We start from the raw sequence: 18,864 nt of genomic DNA, 5'->3' as shown, positions 1-18,864 counted from the left end.
TTTTAATATATATATTTTTTATGTAGGTACTTACTGTGAATTTTAATTTTATAATTTTATTGTAGTCTATGTTCTTAACGTTTTTATTAATTAATGGCATCATAGAGGGTTTATGATATGTGTGTAGATAAAATATTTAATACAATGTATTTTGTTGAAATATACGATACTTTATAACTATTATATTAAAAATCTGGCAAAACATTTCATGGCTTTTAAGATTCCTGCGTACGCGATACACGTTAATGTACCGGTCATAAATAGAAAACAAAAGATATTATCAGTATCTAAATTACGTAATTCTTATTAGTAACAACTAAATCCTTGTATGATTATGGAGCCAGATGAAACAGACCGAGGTAGATATTAGTGGAAAAAGTGGGAGTTCTTCTGAAAGTAGGTATAGATACTTATATATTTCAGTAACATTTAACAAAGGTTTCAACTAGTGTTTTTGTTTGTTTTTCAGAACCAGAATTTGTAAATTCACAAAGGGGACGGCCTATGATTAAGCTAGGGAAATATCTGTTTAGCCAGAGAACTTCGCAGGGCTTCAAGAAACGGTGGGTGTGTTCCTCGCATGTATTCAAAGGATGCAAGGCGTGTATTTACACGGTGGATGATACGATTGTTTCAATAGGGGACAAGAATCACAATCACTAAATAAAGAGAGAAGCAAGATTTCTCCCGAACAGACTCTACTTGATTTATGGCAGTTGCTTAATTTAGCAAACGCTTTTATAGTGACAGGTAGTTGGTGCAACCTAATATTCTTAATATTGGCGACTATGTACTGAAAATAAAAACATAAATACTAGTTTTTTTTATAGCCTATAGTGTCCCACTGCTGGGCAAAGGCCTCTCCCTTTGATTTCCATGACTCCCGTTGTTGAGCTGTTTCCGGCCAGTTATTAGTGAAGGTGTCTAAGTCGTCCATCTCCGCCTGGGCCAGCCACGTCCGCGCTTCTTTTGCGACATCCATGGTGGCTATACTAGCCCACCTATATTACTAGTAGGTCTGTAATAAGACAGACTATCTAACAACTAACTAACCTTCTTTTCGACAAATAAATGTATAAAGAATAAGAATAAGAATTGTTTATTGCCACATGTCCAGAAGTACAAAAGAAAAGAAATTAAATTACATAAAACAAAAATAAGAAAAATAATTATTAATTTATAAGTACAATCAAATTCGAATATATTGGGCAAAGGGTTTCCAGTCTCAGCGTGTGCCGGGCCAAGATGGCCGGCGCTGGTTTTCAGAGTTTCAGTGTATTGTATTGTATTGTATTCATCTGGACAGAGAGGCCGGATAAAAGTGTCTGGGAACCATAGGATACCTACGGACACCGTACGAGTGAACATTATGTTTTTTTTTTGAGGAAGCCTCTGTACAGCAGTGGACATTTATTTCGTATTTACTGATACGATAATTGTATGATAAAGCACTAGAATAATGAGGTACAAAATGGCTAAGAGATGTGATATTGATATCTTGTTAAGAGTTATTGGTCTTAACTGTGAAATATTAATACAATTTATTTACGTCACAAGTTGTTGTTATTAAGTCACAAGTGCTTTCAAATGTATATGCAGCGAAAGGGCGATCGGTGAATCCAGGTCTATTTGATACTTTGCTATACTCGATAGATTTATTAATATAATATGTAGGTAGTTAAAGATATACGGAAGTTAATATAATCTATATTAACGTTACTTAAGTTTTATTTGGTATACAATTTAAAAAATTCTAAAAATACATTTTCTTTTATGTGACCTACTGCCCTCTATTATTCCTGCGTAATTTTTCTTAATATCGGTACTTAGCTGTTACGTGATATTTCATCAGTTCACCAACTGACTCGAAAAGCCGCTTCTTAGCGATGGAACCGCCTGTTGCATTTACACCTATTAAATCATTTTTTTTTAATACATTTTGCAGCGGTCTTTCGAATGACCCGTTACGGGAACCCGATGATGGTCTTCGACGGCTACCCGTACCGTCAGCACCGCTGGCTCAAGGACCAGCTCCGATGGGCCTGCTCCTCTAAAAAGGACTGCAACGCCACCGTGCATACCTCCATTGATGGCAAAGTCATCAAATCTAAGGGCTCACATACGCATCCACCTACCAAAAAAATTCTGAATTGCGAGTAATATCTGTTAGTGCTAAGGTTTCTATATGTGTCCTAGGAATGTGTGCTGTTGGATTACAAAAGCCACTTATTTTTTTCGCTTGATGTGTAAATGAGGGTTTACCCAGGGACCAAGTAATCCAAGTATGTTTAACTTGGAACTGTAATTAAGGCTTTGTTTATTTTATTGATTAGTCAGGAGTACACAATCGTTGTTTGATTTTATTTATGCTGATAATGTTATCATCATTAAATATATGTAAAACAAGCATTATTTTACAAAAGTTAAGGCTTGAAGGTTTATTTAATCACAAAGAGCCTTTTCGCCCTAAATTCGTAAGTTATTAGGTATGACAAAAGCGTAAATTTGTGTATTTTATTAACTTAAATTTAAATATTCGTATTCCTTTTCAGTAAAGAAGATATGTCTCGAGAATGACGTCCGAGTCCTCCTCTACCAAAGTCACACATACCAACTGAAGAACCGAGGGCGCTGTGCATGCACAGAACTGTACGCAGGATGTCAGGCTGCCTTAGTGCTGGATGATGGGAGCAGCGTACTGGCGACCATGTTCAAACATAATCATGACCCTCCTGTACTCATGAGGACAGCTAAGGGACACCATGTTAATGTCAGGAAATAACACCTATAACATTCTACTAAAGCCATCACCAACTGAAGAACAGAGGGCGCTGTGTATGCACAGAACTCTAAGCATTATACAAGGCTGCCTTGGTGTTACTAGATGATGGGAACAGCGTGCTAGCGATCATATTCAAACAGAATCATGACCCTCCTGAACTCATGAGGACAGCTAAGGGAGTCCCTTAGATCCCTCCCTGTCCCTTAATGGGACACTGTAATAATGACAGGAAATAATGTAACATTCTATACTAAAACCACACGTATTAGCTGAAAAACAGACGCGCTGTGCTTGCAGGATGCAAAGCTTGGAGTTGGATCACTGGAACAGCGTGCAAACATAGCCATGACCTTCCATATGGTCACATATGGTCATTTATGTCATTATGATTTTAATCTTAAGTAATGTAACATTAGTAGACTCCAAACATGCTAAGTTGGCGACTTGGCAGTGATAAAGAATGGCCCGGCTAAGTACTTAAAGGTACACTTTGAATTCAGACTTCACCAGAACCGCCACTGCTGCCACAAATATGTACAAAAAAAAATACTTTTGCCGCAGCAATGTCGCAGCAATATTGCAGCAATAATGCTGGCGTAGTCTGAATCCGAACGGTACCTTTACCTGAAACTCGACGAGTATATGTGGCTTTCCATCAGAGAAGGGGTAGGTACTTATGCTTCATCTGCAGAAGTACCCTTATCTAATAGAAAGCCACATTTTAGCGTGGTCGCAGATAGCGAAGCTATCTTTGCCCTGTGTTATGCTTTTTAGCCCTCGTAGCTAAATTAATAATGTTAGTTTTAAGTCGATAAAAGGAATAATCACAGTGCCTATTACAAAATGCTTCCAAAGGAATGTTTTAAGTTACTTAAATTTAATTTTCATGTTTATATTTCTTAGGTTAAATTCTTGATTCAAGTTTCTAAAAAGTGTTCTACCATTGTGTTAAAAAGGTTCCTTAATTTTCTTACTAATAATCGTTAGTATCTAGTTTTTCACTGATTTAAAATAATCTTTAAAATTAGTTAAGATCATAAAAATCACTAACGGTAGCAAATTACTTCTAAACATTTTTATCTTAAATGTTGATAGTCTGATTTTGCCTACCGACTGTTTCAGTGATAAAGCCAAAGTATTGCCAAGCGAATGCTTGCTTAATGAACACATAAACGTTTAAGTAATCTACTCGTTAGGAACATTAATATAAAGAATAAAATACTTATCTTAAACCAAAGTTTATTTCTGTTACATTCTACCATTTCGTTCAGATTAGGTGTCTGAACTCAAATCTAAAGTTAATTTTGATATTTAACGAATCGTTAGGTATATTCTGTAGTTAAGTAAGGTATTCAATTTTGCAAAAGTAGATAGCATTTATGTGAATTTCGTTAAACCTTTTGATTAAAATAAATTTTATTAAACTCAGAAAAAATAGTTTTCTATTTCAGTACCAAAATTTAGCACACCGTTAGGATTATTGTAAAACAGCGAAGTTCAGGCCCTTGTTTTCACTACGATGACAATCATTACATCATTACTTGAAAATGATAATTCACCGTACATTGCTAGTCTAACAAGTAAACATTGATGCTAGGTAGTACAGTGTTACTTGTCGTCAGGGAAATGTACAGAAAATCGTCAGTGTCAGGTGTCAATTATCATTGTGGTAAAATAGGCGCCAGAATGTGATAACCTTCTTACTTGATCTATTAGATTAACTAGATTTATGTGTCTATTCTAGGTAATGTTCTAAAGAAGAAAATAAAGATAAAGAAAAGATTAACCAGGGATGAAAAATTGGCGGTGGATAGAGAACGTAAAAGGTTGAAATATGCTGAAATGAAGAAAAATCTGGCACTTTATCGCATTTTGCAAGAAAGGGAGAAGAAACGATATTTATTGAAATAGAAAAGGAAGGTGGTCATCAGTATCAAGGAAATGAACGAAAAAGCGAAAAGAGAACAGCGGCGCAGATGGAGAAGAAATTCTCTAAACTATCTTAAAAAAAAGAAGGAAAAAACTAAACGTAACCAGGTTCATATGGAAAGCTCTGCACCTGAGAGTGGGAATAGTGAGAATGATGAAATATAATTATATAAAACATAAGGTTGATGTTAATCAAGCCAAACCCTTTGCTGACACATCAGGCTCATTTACGCGCATATTCGAGGCTGAGGAATTTACATAATTCAAGTACAAAATTAAAATTTTGACCGGTTGAAGAAAGCTATTATGCCAATTGAATTCTGTCAGCTAATAAATATTGAAACGAATTAGATCAACTTGATTCATTTCCCAAATTATATTGGCCGAGTTCTTTTTACTTACTTACTTGTTGTACCAAATATATACCAAACTAACTAACCAACATATTTGAATGTATAGCCTGTTGTGACCCACCCAGATTGATTTACTATTAAAATAAAGAAACAAACAGAAAATATATTTTTGTTCTGTTTATATTTAGTTGCAGTTTTAATAATAAAAAGCCGTTTAAGATTTGGTATTGTTATCGAAATGCTAAACGTTATTAATTTTTTTTATGAATATTCAAATTGACAGGAGATTAATAATGGAATTATCACTAAACTGAGATAATGTTTCAGTAAGCATAATAAGGACGAAGAAGGGGAAGATAAACATTAAAGTAGGCGCCTACACGTTCTACCTTAAGCCTGGCAACAACAAGACTTACAAGAAAAGATGGTGTTGCACACAGAACAAGTACTGCCGGGCGTGCCTTCATATGGTGGATAATAAAATAGTAGCCATATATAACCAACATAACCACGAGAAAAAGTAAAGTGGTACTAAAAAGAGAGCCAGGAAAAGTACCTGCTGGCCGCTTCTCTACATATGGAGGACGAGATGATATACATAGCTGCCTATAGCCAACATCATTATTATCATCATTTTAGACTCCTGTCGCTAACTTCTGAGTATAGGCCTCTCTTTGTGTACGCCACTTATCACAGTCCTGGCTGGTCTCATCCAGAAGTGCCCGCGATCTTCCAAATGTCGTTCACCCAACGGGCTAACGGATTCCAACATAGTTAACCATAAAAAACTAAAGGGAAGAGTACAAACATTACTTTTATTATAGATATCCACTTACCATACCATACCATAAGAAGAAAGGTCAAAAGAAATAATTTTAGCTCAATGTTTTAACAATATTTTACTGTGAAAGTAAATACATATTGTTTTCTTATTTAGAAATATTCGTTTCAAGTTTATTTCCTTATTTATGTATGTTTTATTTCGAATGTTCATGTTGTATTATATCAATAATTTAATTATTTCAACAAACATTGACCAATGTGATGTAGTCTTAATTTTGGGACTTTTTTTTGGACATGTATCATTAATACCTATATTATTCTTTTCTATGTTAGGTAGATCAACATTTATTGCATTATGTAATTTGTGTATGGTTACGAGGTATTTAGAAATAGTCATGGATACATTTATTTAGATAACATGTGTTTTTACACAATACTGTTTTATTTTTTATGGCAGTTTTATTTTATTTTTGGTAATAAAAATCATACGATACGCCCCAATAATTTCATATGTGACTAATTGAAAGATTTTTATGGTCAAAACTAAAGGTGTTGTCATTTTTCAGGATTTCCGGGCTACCAGTTTGTCATGTCCAAAAAAGGGTCTCGGCATATCGAGTGCAATGGTTATAGATATTATGCGAGGTGCAAGAGAATGTACATGACGACTAAGAATAAGATATTATGGAGGTGCGCAAACCATACGCGGACAAAGTGCAAATCGGTTGTCTATACGCTCGAGAACCGAATTGTGTCGGTGAGAAAGGAGCATAATCACGGACCTGGAAAGTTTAAAATGTCTAGTTTATAATGTAACGTAACAAGTTTTTAATAAGATGTTAAAATCTTTAAGCTAATTCTGCCGTTTCACTCACGTATTTTTAGTCACTCGCGCGACATGTTTCGGAGAGCCTAGGTCTCCATTTTCAAGCACTAACAGTGCATCCACAGTACAGTGCAGTGCAGTGCACTAGCAGTGCTACGAAACATGTCGCGCAAGTGACTAAAAATACGTGAGTGAAACCGCAAAATTAGCTTAAAGTTAGTATGTCTCACGATAGTTTAAATTAGATCAACATTAGTTTAGATATTTTTACTTTGTTATCTAAGGTTATGCCAACAAACTATATTTTTGTATGGGTATGGTTATTTGAGCGTAGTGAGTTCACAGATGTTGTCTTTGTTATATGTCCAGTTTTAGTTTTTCGTCTAGTTATCCTGAAAGGCACGGCATTCGCCTCACAGCTTGACATTGGGATAGTGACTTGGCTGTATTGCTGCAAGAAATGACAATTATCTTGGAATCGACTTTGATTTTGACATTTCTTGCAGTAACAGCAGTCTACTGGTTATAGATATTATGCGAAATGCAAGTGGATATTGTAATTAAGATAGAATGTACAAAAATAATGTAAGTGGATCCTCGCACAAGGTGCAGTTCAATTGTTTACACGCACGAAACGAATTGTCCTTGTAAAGAAAGAAATCATGGGCCAGGAATATTTTAATTCTTTCTAATTTATAGTGAATATCGTAATGGGATTTTTATGTACGATTTTTTAATATATACGTATTACATTAATTAAATACGTCATATTTTTTCGGTAGTTTTATTTTCAATGTTGTTTCTAAGTTCTGGCTAAGGTTAGCTCGCTAAGGTTCAAATACTAATGAATGTGCCTATAATAGTGTTTATGTAAGTATGTTAGTGTTGTTATATACATTGGTTTAGCTGCTTTTTGATCACTAATATTATTTTCCTTTTGTAACATCAAAACCATGCGCCAATACTCAATAGTTGTTGAATTAATTTGAAGTCTTGTCCGTGACTTATGTTTATCGGTTTTACAGGTTCATAATTAAAGGGTATTCTTTTTCAGAATTTCCAGATTACAAATATGTCCTATCCAAAAAGGGGACTCCACTAATCGAGTGTAATGGCTATAGGTACCACGCGAGGTCCCAACTACTTATAAGTACAAGGACAAGGTATTGTGGAGGTGCGCGAGCCACTCCAAGGGTTGCAAGGCGGTCGCCTATACTATTGCTGATTTTTAAGGAAAGATCATCCAGAAATTGTCCGGGATTTCTGTGTGATGTCCGGACTTTTATCAGGGTATTTCAATTATTCATATATAAACCCTGAGTACTAATATAAGATTTTGTTCTGATACTGAATAGGCATTCTTTTTACGTTTATTATTCTTCAAAAAGTCCTATAGCATTATTATTTTATTTTATTTCCATTATTTCAGATAACGCAGTTTACTTCGAAACTAACAGTAAAGGCGGTCAAACCATGTACAAAAACGGTTACAAGTATTACCTACGCAACGAGTCCAAGAAGAATATCAAGAAGATATGGAGATGTTCCCTTTACAAAAGTGGTTGTAAGGCTATTGTGCACACGATATTACAGAATCCGATCTCTATGAGAAATGAGCATACACATCCACCGCAATTTTGTTGGGATTCTAATGGGATGGTGATGAAAACGAATATTGCGACAAAAATTAAATGAACCTGTCTAATAAAACCCGCAAAATACAATGAAAGTTACGCTCTCATTTTAAAATGATATACCTACGTATATCTATTAGGCATTCGCGAAACAGTGCTTCAAAAAGTAACACAACACAAAACAATCAAAACACACAACAACAACAACAACAACAAAATCACATTACAACAACACACAACAAAGTCACATTACTTTTTCGAAAACGTAATATTATACTGAGATATCACATATCACATCACTCGGTACATTGCCGGAACGTGGCACCATCACAGCTATCACCTATACATTACGCAGCGCATCTCAGCACTCTAGGCCCTAGAATCTGGGCGTCTTATATTGGCATTATACATTACGCGCACTGTGTATATACTTGAACTGACCATTCATATCGGCGCGACAATCTATACTGAATCATATCAATTGCGCGCTCTTCGGCCTCGGAGTGATACGTAATGCCATATTATTACGCGTTCGAGAGATATTTGTGATATTACAAAATGGAGACAATTTACATGTGGTCGCGATCCTCAACAATGAGGGAACGAGAGGGAAAAATAATTTTATTAAAATGTTAATTTAAGTATTTTTTATATTAATTTTATAAGTTTCAAATCATGTTTTCGATTTGTTACTTGTTTAATTAAATATTTATCTTAAGAGTCACCAGCAAGCTCGGCCCTATTTCACCTTCCCATGCAAAGTTTGGGGAGTTTCGTTCTTATTTTAAAACTACGTGTAGGATTGTATTGAAACTTTGCACACACAACGACATCTAGGTCTGTAATTAGTTTATATAGCTCGAGTATATAAAACAAACGAAATAGAGCAAAAACAAGTTTTGTATGAAAAACTTAAATTCGCTGTATTTTTTTAACTATTGTATCTGTACCTAATAAACTAATTACAGACCTAGATATACTACCTTGTCCTATTGTAAGTACAAAGTTTTAGACCAATCTAACTAGTTTTAAAATGAGAGCGTAAGGATAAAAAAAAGTTACGTTAAAGCTATGTTTGAAAATGGTTAATAAAGTTAAAATATAAAAAGATACTGTTTATACATTCTGATGTTAAAATTAGGCAATGAGGCAAGTGAATCTTACTGGCATTAACTATAGAGTAGGTAATAAAGTTCGTTTTTAAAATGTTTTTTTTTGTTTGTTTAAACTGTTGTTTAATCAAAACTAACTCAAACAATATCTAGTTGGATAACTAAATTTTTTTTTCCTTTTTTTTCAAGTCGTCTCCGTCTCCGTCTAGACAAATGACGTCAATCACATTCGCGTTCCTGACAGTTTTTGGTATAAAAAATTATAAATATATTCAAAATAATATAATAATATAATATATTCGAAATTTCCAAGGGAATTGTCATATACTTGGAAATTTCGACCCATGCCATCGTGACCGGATAGCCGAGCGGTTCGGGCACCTGTCCGGTAAACGGGGTACGCTGGTTCGATTCCAGCTCTGGACACTGGAGGCTTTGGTCATTTTTTCCTTCGTATATGACATTTATTTCAGTTTATAGTTTAAATAGTAGTGTGTCTACTTGAAAAACCACAAATTAAAATATTTTCATAGAAAATAATTTAATTTGTTCTTAGAATATTTATATGCGTTGTAATGTTATGTGTAAGTTTGCTTTTGGTTCTACTTGTTAACCTGTCGTATAATGTGCCACGAATAAACTATTTCTATTTCTATTAAAAAATATTAGTAGGGTAAGTATAGTGCGACATAAAATAGTAGAAAATAAAGGAGGGCGCCACTTTCTACGTAACTGTCACATTTTTGACGTAAAGTAAAATGCTGAAACATGGCAACAAATTAGTATGGATTTTTTTAGTAAGTACACATTTATTTAATTTCTACTAGTTTTGGTCGCACTTTAGTCTCAGGCGATGCCGCTTGGCATGATTGTTCTTTGGGTCAAACAAAGCTGATCCAGAAAAAGGGGGGGTGAAAGCGTCGGCTCCCCAGGTCCACTATATTTCTTCTTGTTCTTAGCAACTAGGGTAAGTTATATATCATTTTCGTATAAATTAGAGACGAGGAATTCATTTTTGAAGTAATTATTTTAACTTTCCTATACAAAAAATATTTTTGTACTAAAAATTAAAATGTTAGGTAATTTTCTGGGACAATTTTGGCTGTTACAATCGCAGTGTGGCGATTTGCACTCAATAAAAAAATGGACAATGTCCAATTTTTTCTTCATTCTGCAAAATATTACTTTAAAGTAGGCATTATCTTATTACTTATTTAAATTACAGACAATTTCTACTTCAAAACAAACGCTAAAGGCGGCCGATCCATAGTCATCGACGGGTATCAGTTCTACCTCTGCAATTATTACAGAGACAAGATAAAGCAGATATGGAGATGCTCCCATTTCAGTGAAGGCTGCAAGGCGGGTGTACACACAATCGATAACGTACCGGTCTCCATGAAAAATTACCATTCACATCCTCCTAAAAGTAAACCGGTAAAAAAATCGGACTGTTTATTTCATAAAAGGATTTGAGAACGATTCAAAAGAGATTGTAAAATCCTACTTGATTAAATGAAATTCTATTCTATACTATTCTAATAAAACTCATAAGAGTGTATCCCTCACGCTAGACCGGGCCGTGCCCGGGCCGAGGAGTCCGACATGTCATTTTCTATGAAGGCTGATCGGTGATCACGTGATGCTTTCCATAGAAAACGAAGCGCTAGAAGCTCCGGCCCGGTCTAGCGTGAGTCATCCTTTAAAGGGTAAAAAGCAGGCGGTCTTATTGCTAAAAAGCGATTTTTTTTTTCAAATAACTTGAGTAGTTGAAATTGAAATTGTGAAACAGAAGTATGATATGTATAGGTATTTGTGTAAATATAGTAATTGTAGTAGTCTCGACTTGTATATATTTTCATATCTACTCTTTACAATCCTGCACCAACTTAACTGTTTCTGTTAATTTAAATAACAAAACTTCCGTGAGACACAGACAGATATTAAATATATTAATAACGGGTCACTCACGTTTTTTAAGTCGAAAACGCTCGACATGTTTCACTCCGGACGGACCGGCGCAGACTGCGGGACACGTGAGTGACCCGTTATTAATATATTTAATATGTTTCTGTTAAGTCCGTCATTTGTACTCTTTTTTTGTAAATTTGTACAAAAAAGTTTAAATAAATGAATATGCAATAAAATAAAATATGTTTTAGTCTATCAAGTGCCGGAACAGTTTAGATGGAAAAAAGGACAGAAGAATCGATTTCCGATATATGTATATTGAAAATCGATAAATAAGAAGTCCCTATGACAGTTCAATACTACCACGGTAATTCCAGACTTTGATAATAAGTTTTATCTAGTGAACGTTTAAACACATCTGATTTTCTCGACACTGATTTCAGAGTCCATATTTGTAAATTTTGAAAAGTAACTATAATCAAACTAAACCCCTAGTTTAAATTGCATTTGATAGCGTGACGTGCGTTCGCGTTTGCGTTATGTCTACTTTTGTATGGGATTTTGAACAGCGCGCCAAGCGATACGTTTTGGAAACTCAAAATCCCATGAAAATTACACTTAACGCATACGCGTAAGTACGTCACGTCACGCTATTGAATAATTTTTTTCCTAGGAGTACAGATCTTCTACAGTATGTGTATAATATTAATACTATTTATCTATCTATATATATATATTTATATATCTTGGGGATCTCGGAAACGGCTCTAACGATTTTGACGAAATTTGCTATATGGGGGTTTTCGGGGGCGAAAAATTGATCTAGCTAGGTCTTATGTCTGGGAAAACGCGCATTTTTGAGTTTTTATATGTTTTCCGAACACAGCTCGGTCTCCCAGATATTGTGTATAATATGAACAAAACGTACAGGTTAAAAAGCAATTAAATAAATACTTTAAAAAAGCTTCTATTAGTCTGGTCGTTTGTGTGTCCTGTTTTTTGTTACGTTCTGAAAAATCTCATACCAATGGTATTAATTTATTTGTCTAAATTACAGACTTCTACTTCACAACGAACGCTAAAGGCAGCCGATCCATAGTCATCGACGGGTACCAGTTTAATATTGACGATTACTACAAAGACAAGAAAAGACAAATATGGAGATGCTCCCATTTCAAAAAAGGCTGTAAGGCAAGTGTACACACAGTCGATGACGTACCGGTCTCTATTAGAGAATACCATTTACATCTTCCTGAATATAAAAGAAAAACGGGAAAAAAAGAAGACTGTTTATTTCATAAAAGAATTTGAGAAACATTACAAAGAAAACTTTAAGTGTACCTATCCCAAAAAAAATTAAAAATGTAAAATTTATAGTTGGCACCGTTGAGATTGTGAACTTTTCTTTTAATCTTTCAAGTGACATACGTCATCTTTGAGTTGTTGGAAATGCTTGTACCAAATAGCGCGTTTTCCTTTTTCCCATATTAATAGAACAATATTTTGAAAACGGACATATTAAATTGGCAATGATTTTTTTTCTGATGAACATTTAGGAAAACCGGTGTAAAGCACTGATTTCAGAGCCCTCATTTATATATCTTGAATAGTTAAGACTGCTTTCAAACAGTTTTTGGGAAGGTCTAGAAAGAAAGGAAGAAAGAAACGGCGGGTTGCTGGGGAGCCGATGCCAAGTGCTTCAAACTCGATTTAGGACGTCGACTCAGACAGAAATGGGAGGGCCCCCGCTCCGAGTCGTTCCTTGTACAAAGGCTGTCCGTGGTAATCCAGCGTAGACATGCGGCGAGCACTATGGGCACCATTGCACCGGGAACGGCAGGGAGCGGTTTGTTTTTATAAATTTGTAGTTTTAATTTTCTTTGTAAATTGTAATTTGCATCCTTTTTTGTAGTTTTAATAATAATAATTTTAACATTGTAATGATATAATAAATAAACATTTTGTTAAATAAATATTTTAAAAAATCTCTTATTGATTTGCTCGTTTGTGTCCTGTTTTTGGTTACGCGGTGAAAAATCTTATAGCAATGGTATTAATATAGGTACATATTTATCTAAAATACAAACTTCTACTTCACAACGAACACTAATAGGCGGCCGATCCTTATTTGTCAACGGATACCAGTACTATACTAGAAATACTAGAAAACAGATATGGAGTCGCTACCATTTCAATGAAGGCTGTAAGGCGGGTGTACACACACTCGATGACGTACCGGTCTCCATGAAAAATTCCCATTCCCATCCTCCTAAATATAAAAGCAATATGGTATCCAAATTAGACTATTTCATAAAAGGACTTAAGAAGGATAACAAACAAAAAAGTGTAACCCGAAAAAAATTAGTTGACAGTTTTCACCTGTAAAATAGCGCATATTTAGTTTTTTTAATAGAAATAACAAATACTTGTTCCAATTAGCGCGTCTTATCTTCCAAATTGATAGATTAAAAAAATTAAAACGGACTAACTAAATAAAATTAGTAAAGATTTCTAACATTGAAAATGTTTTTTGCGATCGCTTCTGTATAGCCCCCCAATTTTGCTCAGTGCGAATTGGCCCTGGTATTGTGAGTCTGAAGGCTACGTGAATCATTAGTCTCATCTCAAAAACTGGCATATCGTCAAGGGCTATAAGATGGTGTTTTTTTTAATAAGTCAAAAACTTCTATTGAAAATCGCAGAAATGTCGAAAAATTTCGTATTTTTTCGGGGTGGTTTTAGTGATATCGAACAAAATGAAAGATTTTGTTTAAAAACAAAAACAGGACCTCTGTATCTTACGAGGATGCGCGCTTCAGTCGTGTTAGAGTTCCAAGCTAGTTATTTTTAGGTCTACAGTTTATTTTAATTTTAAGTATCGTATTAAATTGTTTAATAATGAAATTAAAAAAAAAAGGATTTTTTTTATTTAGGTATTGGTGACCATTAGAAGTTTAGTCAGCACTCACGCACCCACGCACACGCGTACACACATACATACACGGTATTTTAGTAGAAAGAAATATTTATGAATGAATGAATACTTACTTGAGCATGAATGATTACGTATCCGGTAACCAGATATACTCATCCGTAGAATTTTCCCTTCTAATTGTAGTCTTTTTCTACAACACACATGACATTTAATAATTTCTATCAATTTCAGGTCCCAATTTGTGCAAGTTCAAAGTGTCTAGAACCGGCGGCATCGTCATGAGCCTGAACGGATACAAATATTACGTCCACGGCGACTACAAGAACAAAGTAAACAAGAGATGGAGATGCCCCAAGTATGGCTGTAAGGCTGTAGTCCATACCATCGATAACGTGCCGGTATCTTCGAAAAATAGTCATTCTCATCCGCCAAATGACAAGGATTCTTTAATTTGACATAAAATCAACCCAATAATGTACTGTACACCAATAATAAAGCCAGGAAAGTAAAGGTCGTGAAGCCATCTAACCTCTAGCCCAGAGGCCATTTAAAAGGCCTTCCACTGTGTTGTCTAAAGATCGCTACACCGGCTCTAACCTTACACCTCTGGCTGAGAAGATTTAAATCCCTCCTAAATTGTAGGAGGGTATCCCAATATGGCAAGAAACTCGTACCGGAAAAGGCTCTTGAATAAGTATTTTAGTGTGGGTTTTGGTTTCCGTTACTCAGCCATTTTGACTGAATATCCATACTGCCATCATCGCTTAACATACTATAGATATCTTACAAAGTTAAAATAGACCTAAGAGATAAGAAAAATAATATACCTGATATAATCTACTAACTAGTACATAATATAGTCAACCATACATGGTTTCAATTCAATGACATGTTTCCTCGCGAAAATTAAATCTAGTCTTAGGCCACAATCACCAAATTGAGATTTATTCTATTTTTCGAATTCAGTTTATTTCATACTGCCTTTCTACTCGCTTTTGTTCGTCTAACTCAAATGTCTGCCAACCGCGGCTCATCAGCCGCATGCGGCTCTTTGGAGGTGCAGCTCTTCAAATCATCCGAAAAATGGACACTTAGAGTTCTTAGATAATTAAAAGCAACAAATGTGGCTCTGTGCGGTTCAGAAAAGTAACGATTTCTACTATTGATGGTTCTTCTAAAAAAAATCCGAGCCCTGATCTAACCTAACAGTGGGCCACGCTGTTCTGTGGTCTAAATAGTACATACGCTTGCAGATTTAATTTGGTCTTAATTCAACCCTATATTGTCGGTAAGTCGTTAACATTTAAAAAATAATAATTGATGTTTCAGACATTTATTCGGTTTTGGTTATAGATGCCTAATGTTTTATTGTCGCTGTGTAGTGTACATCATATTCGTATAAATGTATTTGAGTGTTTAATAAGTATAGGTACTTATAATACTTAGGTTTAACCTTTGTAGAAAATGTTTGTGTGGGTTATACATATATCGTTGCCCTATACATATTAGCTATAAATTAAAATGAGTGACAATGAAAATAGTGTTTTATTGAGAGACATTAAATATAGGTTTAACAAGTATATCTGTGACTTTCCACCACAGAAGGGTCCTTATGCTTCAAGTGCCAGTTGAAGTATAACACCCTTCTCTAATGGAAATCCACATTTTTGAATCCAAATTTCGATTTTGATTTTCAATTAGGTACACTTAAGAGCAGTGAAATCCTGAAATATGGAAATTCCTACACAAAGTGACCAAGTTTTTAGTGATCTTGAGTGTGTATCTTACCTAGTTACTAGCAAATGTTAACAGGGAAAATTAACTAGACAATATTTTTTAGGTACTTCATTCTACTACACCTTCGAGACGTCTCCCAAAGGTTCTCGAATTTTAAAAATGGCTGGCTACCTTTACCACTACCACATTATAATGAACTGCCGTAAGCAACGGAAGATCCGATGGAGATGCTCTTTGCACAAAAAAGGGTGCTCCGCCGTCGTCCATACCGTGGACGATGTGGTGGTAATGATAAATCAAATGCACAATCATCCTCCTATATTGTCGGAGTCAATAAAAGTTTAAGAGTTTATGGCGTTAAGTTAATGGAGCACTTTGCCCTGTATAGGCTGTATACAAATATAAATACTGTGTGTAAATATAAATATATTTTCAAGTCGCTTAATGACATAATCCGTCGGTCTCTTGCCACCATCAATCTCTTCTTGAGCCGAGTGGCATTATCAGGGATGGCAATACGCCTGATGGGGTGTTCTTAGTTCCTTGGAGCTTGGGACGGATGTTAGTGTGGGATGCTACAGACGTAGACAACACTGGCACCATCCCACTTCCAACGGACTAATGTAAAAGCTGGCGGAGCGGCGGAAAGCGCCGAAATTTTGAAACGTTATAAATATAAAAGCCTCGGTAGACAGTACAATTTTGTACCATTTGGAGTTGAAACTCTAGGTCCATGAGGTCCCAGCGCGTAAAAGTTTTTTTGCAGAAATCGCGAAGCGTCTGGTTGACATAACTGGTGACCGAAGAGCTGGCGGCTTCCTCGCACAACGTATCAGCATTGCGATACAACGAGGAAATGCCGCCAGCATCCTTGGTACAATGCCTCAAGGGCCTATTTTAGATTTAAGTTAGTTATAATTTTAGTTTAGTATTTGTATTGAGGTACTAATCTGTATATTTAGTTATGTAAATAAATGGGTTTTAAGGAATAAATTATTCAATATTAATTGTTATGATGATAAAATTATATCTTATTTACTTTATTATTCGACTTGCATACTCAGTTAGATAGATTGGCACCTTTTCTACGCAACCACGAGGCCGTCTTTACTAACTCTATGACGAACTCAATTTGTCCACTATTCTTTCGGTTGATAATGATAATGATGATCCTTAAAAATGTATCGGCTCTAAGTAAAAACTAAGTCACATTTTCAGATATAAAACCATACTACTTCGAAACCTCAATAACCGGTACTCGTCATCTATACGTCCGTGGTTACTGCTTCCACATGTGGCTAAAGACTGCGAGGGAAAACTACCAAAACCCTATCAAGATACGCTGGAGGTGCCCTAAATACGGATCTGGGTGCAAAGTAGTTGTGTACTCGTATGAAGATAAATAATTATGGTGATATCGTAGAAGAATTGTCATAATCATCCTCCGATGCATTCTTGAGGAAGGCTAGCCTACACATTGGGGCCTATTTACACTTACCCGTATTGACATTACTTTTTTTAAAAGGCGGTAGTATATTTAAAAAAATATAAATACTTGTTTTTATATATAAAACATATTTTATACGTTAAAACCGGTCACTCACTATTTATGTTTGGAGAATTTATTGTATGTAAGTACCTAGTTACTTTTTTACTTTAAGTTTTTTTTAAGTTAAGGATTCATAATTGAGTTATGTACCGGCCTATTTTATTGTTTGTTTCTAATATAGTTTTTTACTCGAATTTAAACTGTTGTGAGACATATTAACATTAAATCATTCCGAAACATGTCGCGCGAGTGACTAAAACAAGTGAGTCTAAACCGTAAAATGATTTAATGATAGTTTTTTACGTTATAAATATGTAATATTTAAACGTTTAATTATTTGCATTATAATAGGTTTACCGTCTGGTGTGGTTGTAAAACACCTCTCGTTTTACAATATCCCCAATTCACAATCGTTATCCACAATTGTATCAGTAATAAAAATAGCCACCCAAAATTCTGAAATAAAATTTAATTAGACTTATATTGATCGGGATATAGACCGTGATTACCTTTTGTAAATAATACCTTTTGTTTTCATAAATAATACAAAAGGTACTCGTAATCACGGTCTATATCCCGGTCAATATAAGTGTAGTGAAGCTAACCGTGAATCATTTAAAACTCTAAAATTTAATTTTGCAGTGTTTCAATCATACTTCCTCAAAACTTCAGAGAGCGGTTCTCCAAAAAGTTTTGATCATTATCCCCAGCACTGCGAGGTGATTGGCGAGAGAGTTGCGAAGCAAGATCGTTATAAAAGGATGCGGTGTGTTAGATGTGCTAAGTTAAAAAAACAGAGAAAGACGAACATCATGTGCAGCCACTGTAAGGTTTTTTTGTGCGTTGGTCCATGTTGGAGGGAATTCCATACACTTAATAATATTTAAGTTGTCACTGCATGTATAGGTATGATATTAAATATTAATGACCTAATAATTATAGTGATTTTTAATTTAGCGTTTCTGTATATAACAATTTTACAGTTAGAATCACTTGTTTTAATCACTCGCGCGACATGTTTCGGAGAGCCTAGGTCTCCTTTCTCAAGCACTAACAGTGCGACCCCAGCCGGCTTTCTCCGCGCGCACGCAGCGCGCAGCGGGCGACGCGGCGCGCCACAATAAGCGATACACGGCCGTCCTGAACGCTGCTCGCACTGTTAGTGCTTGAGAAAGGAGACCTAGGCTCTCCGAAACATGTCGTGCGAGTGACTAAAAACAAGCGAGTCTAAACCGTAAACTTATTTAATGTTAGTATGTCTCACAACAGTTTAAATTCGATTCCACAATACAATTTTTTTCAGGTCTAAAGCC

General features: G+C 35.2%; 1 protein-coding gene across 9 annotated transcripts in view; it reads left to right on the top strand.

Annotated features, from left to right (window-relative positions):
• Positions 1-18,864, top strand: part of LOC134755337 (protein tramtrack, beta isoform) — a 598,730-nt gene that overhangs the window by 457,804 nt on the left and 122,062 nt on the right. Inside the window, exon 5 of one of the 9 annotated variants that reach the window (XM_063691864.1) lies at positions 6,414-6,673. The exons of the other annotated variants lie outside the window; for them this stretch is intronic. Within the exon in view, the coding sequence (XP_063547934.1) occupies positions 6,414-6,658 (245 nt within the window). The 3' untranslated portion in view covers positions 6,659-6,673. Of the gene's footprint in view, positions 1-6,413; positions 6,674-18,864 lie in introns of those variants that run through there. 9 annotated transcript variants of the gene reach the window in all.

This window comes from Cydia strobilella, chromosome 2 (genome assembly GCF_947568885.1).
Source record: "Cydia strobilella chromosome 2, ilCydStro3.1, whole genome shotgun sequence".
Classification (NCBI taxonomy): Eukaryota; Metazoa; Arthropoda; class Insecta; order Lepidoptera; family Tortricidae; genus Cydia; species Cydia strobilella.
This window is presented reverse-complemented; position numbering and strand designations above follow the sequence as displayed.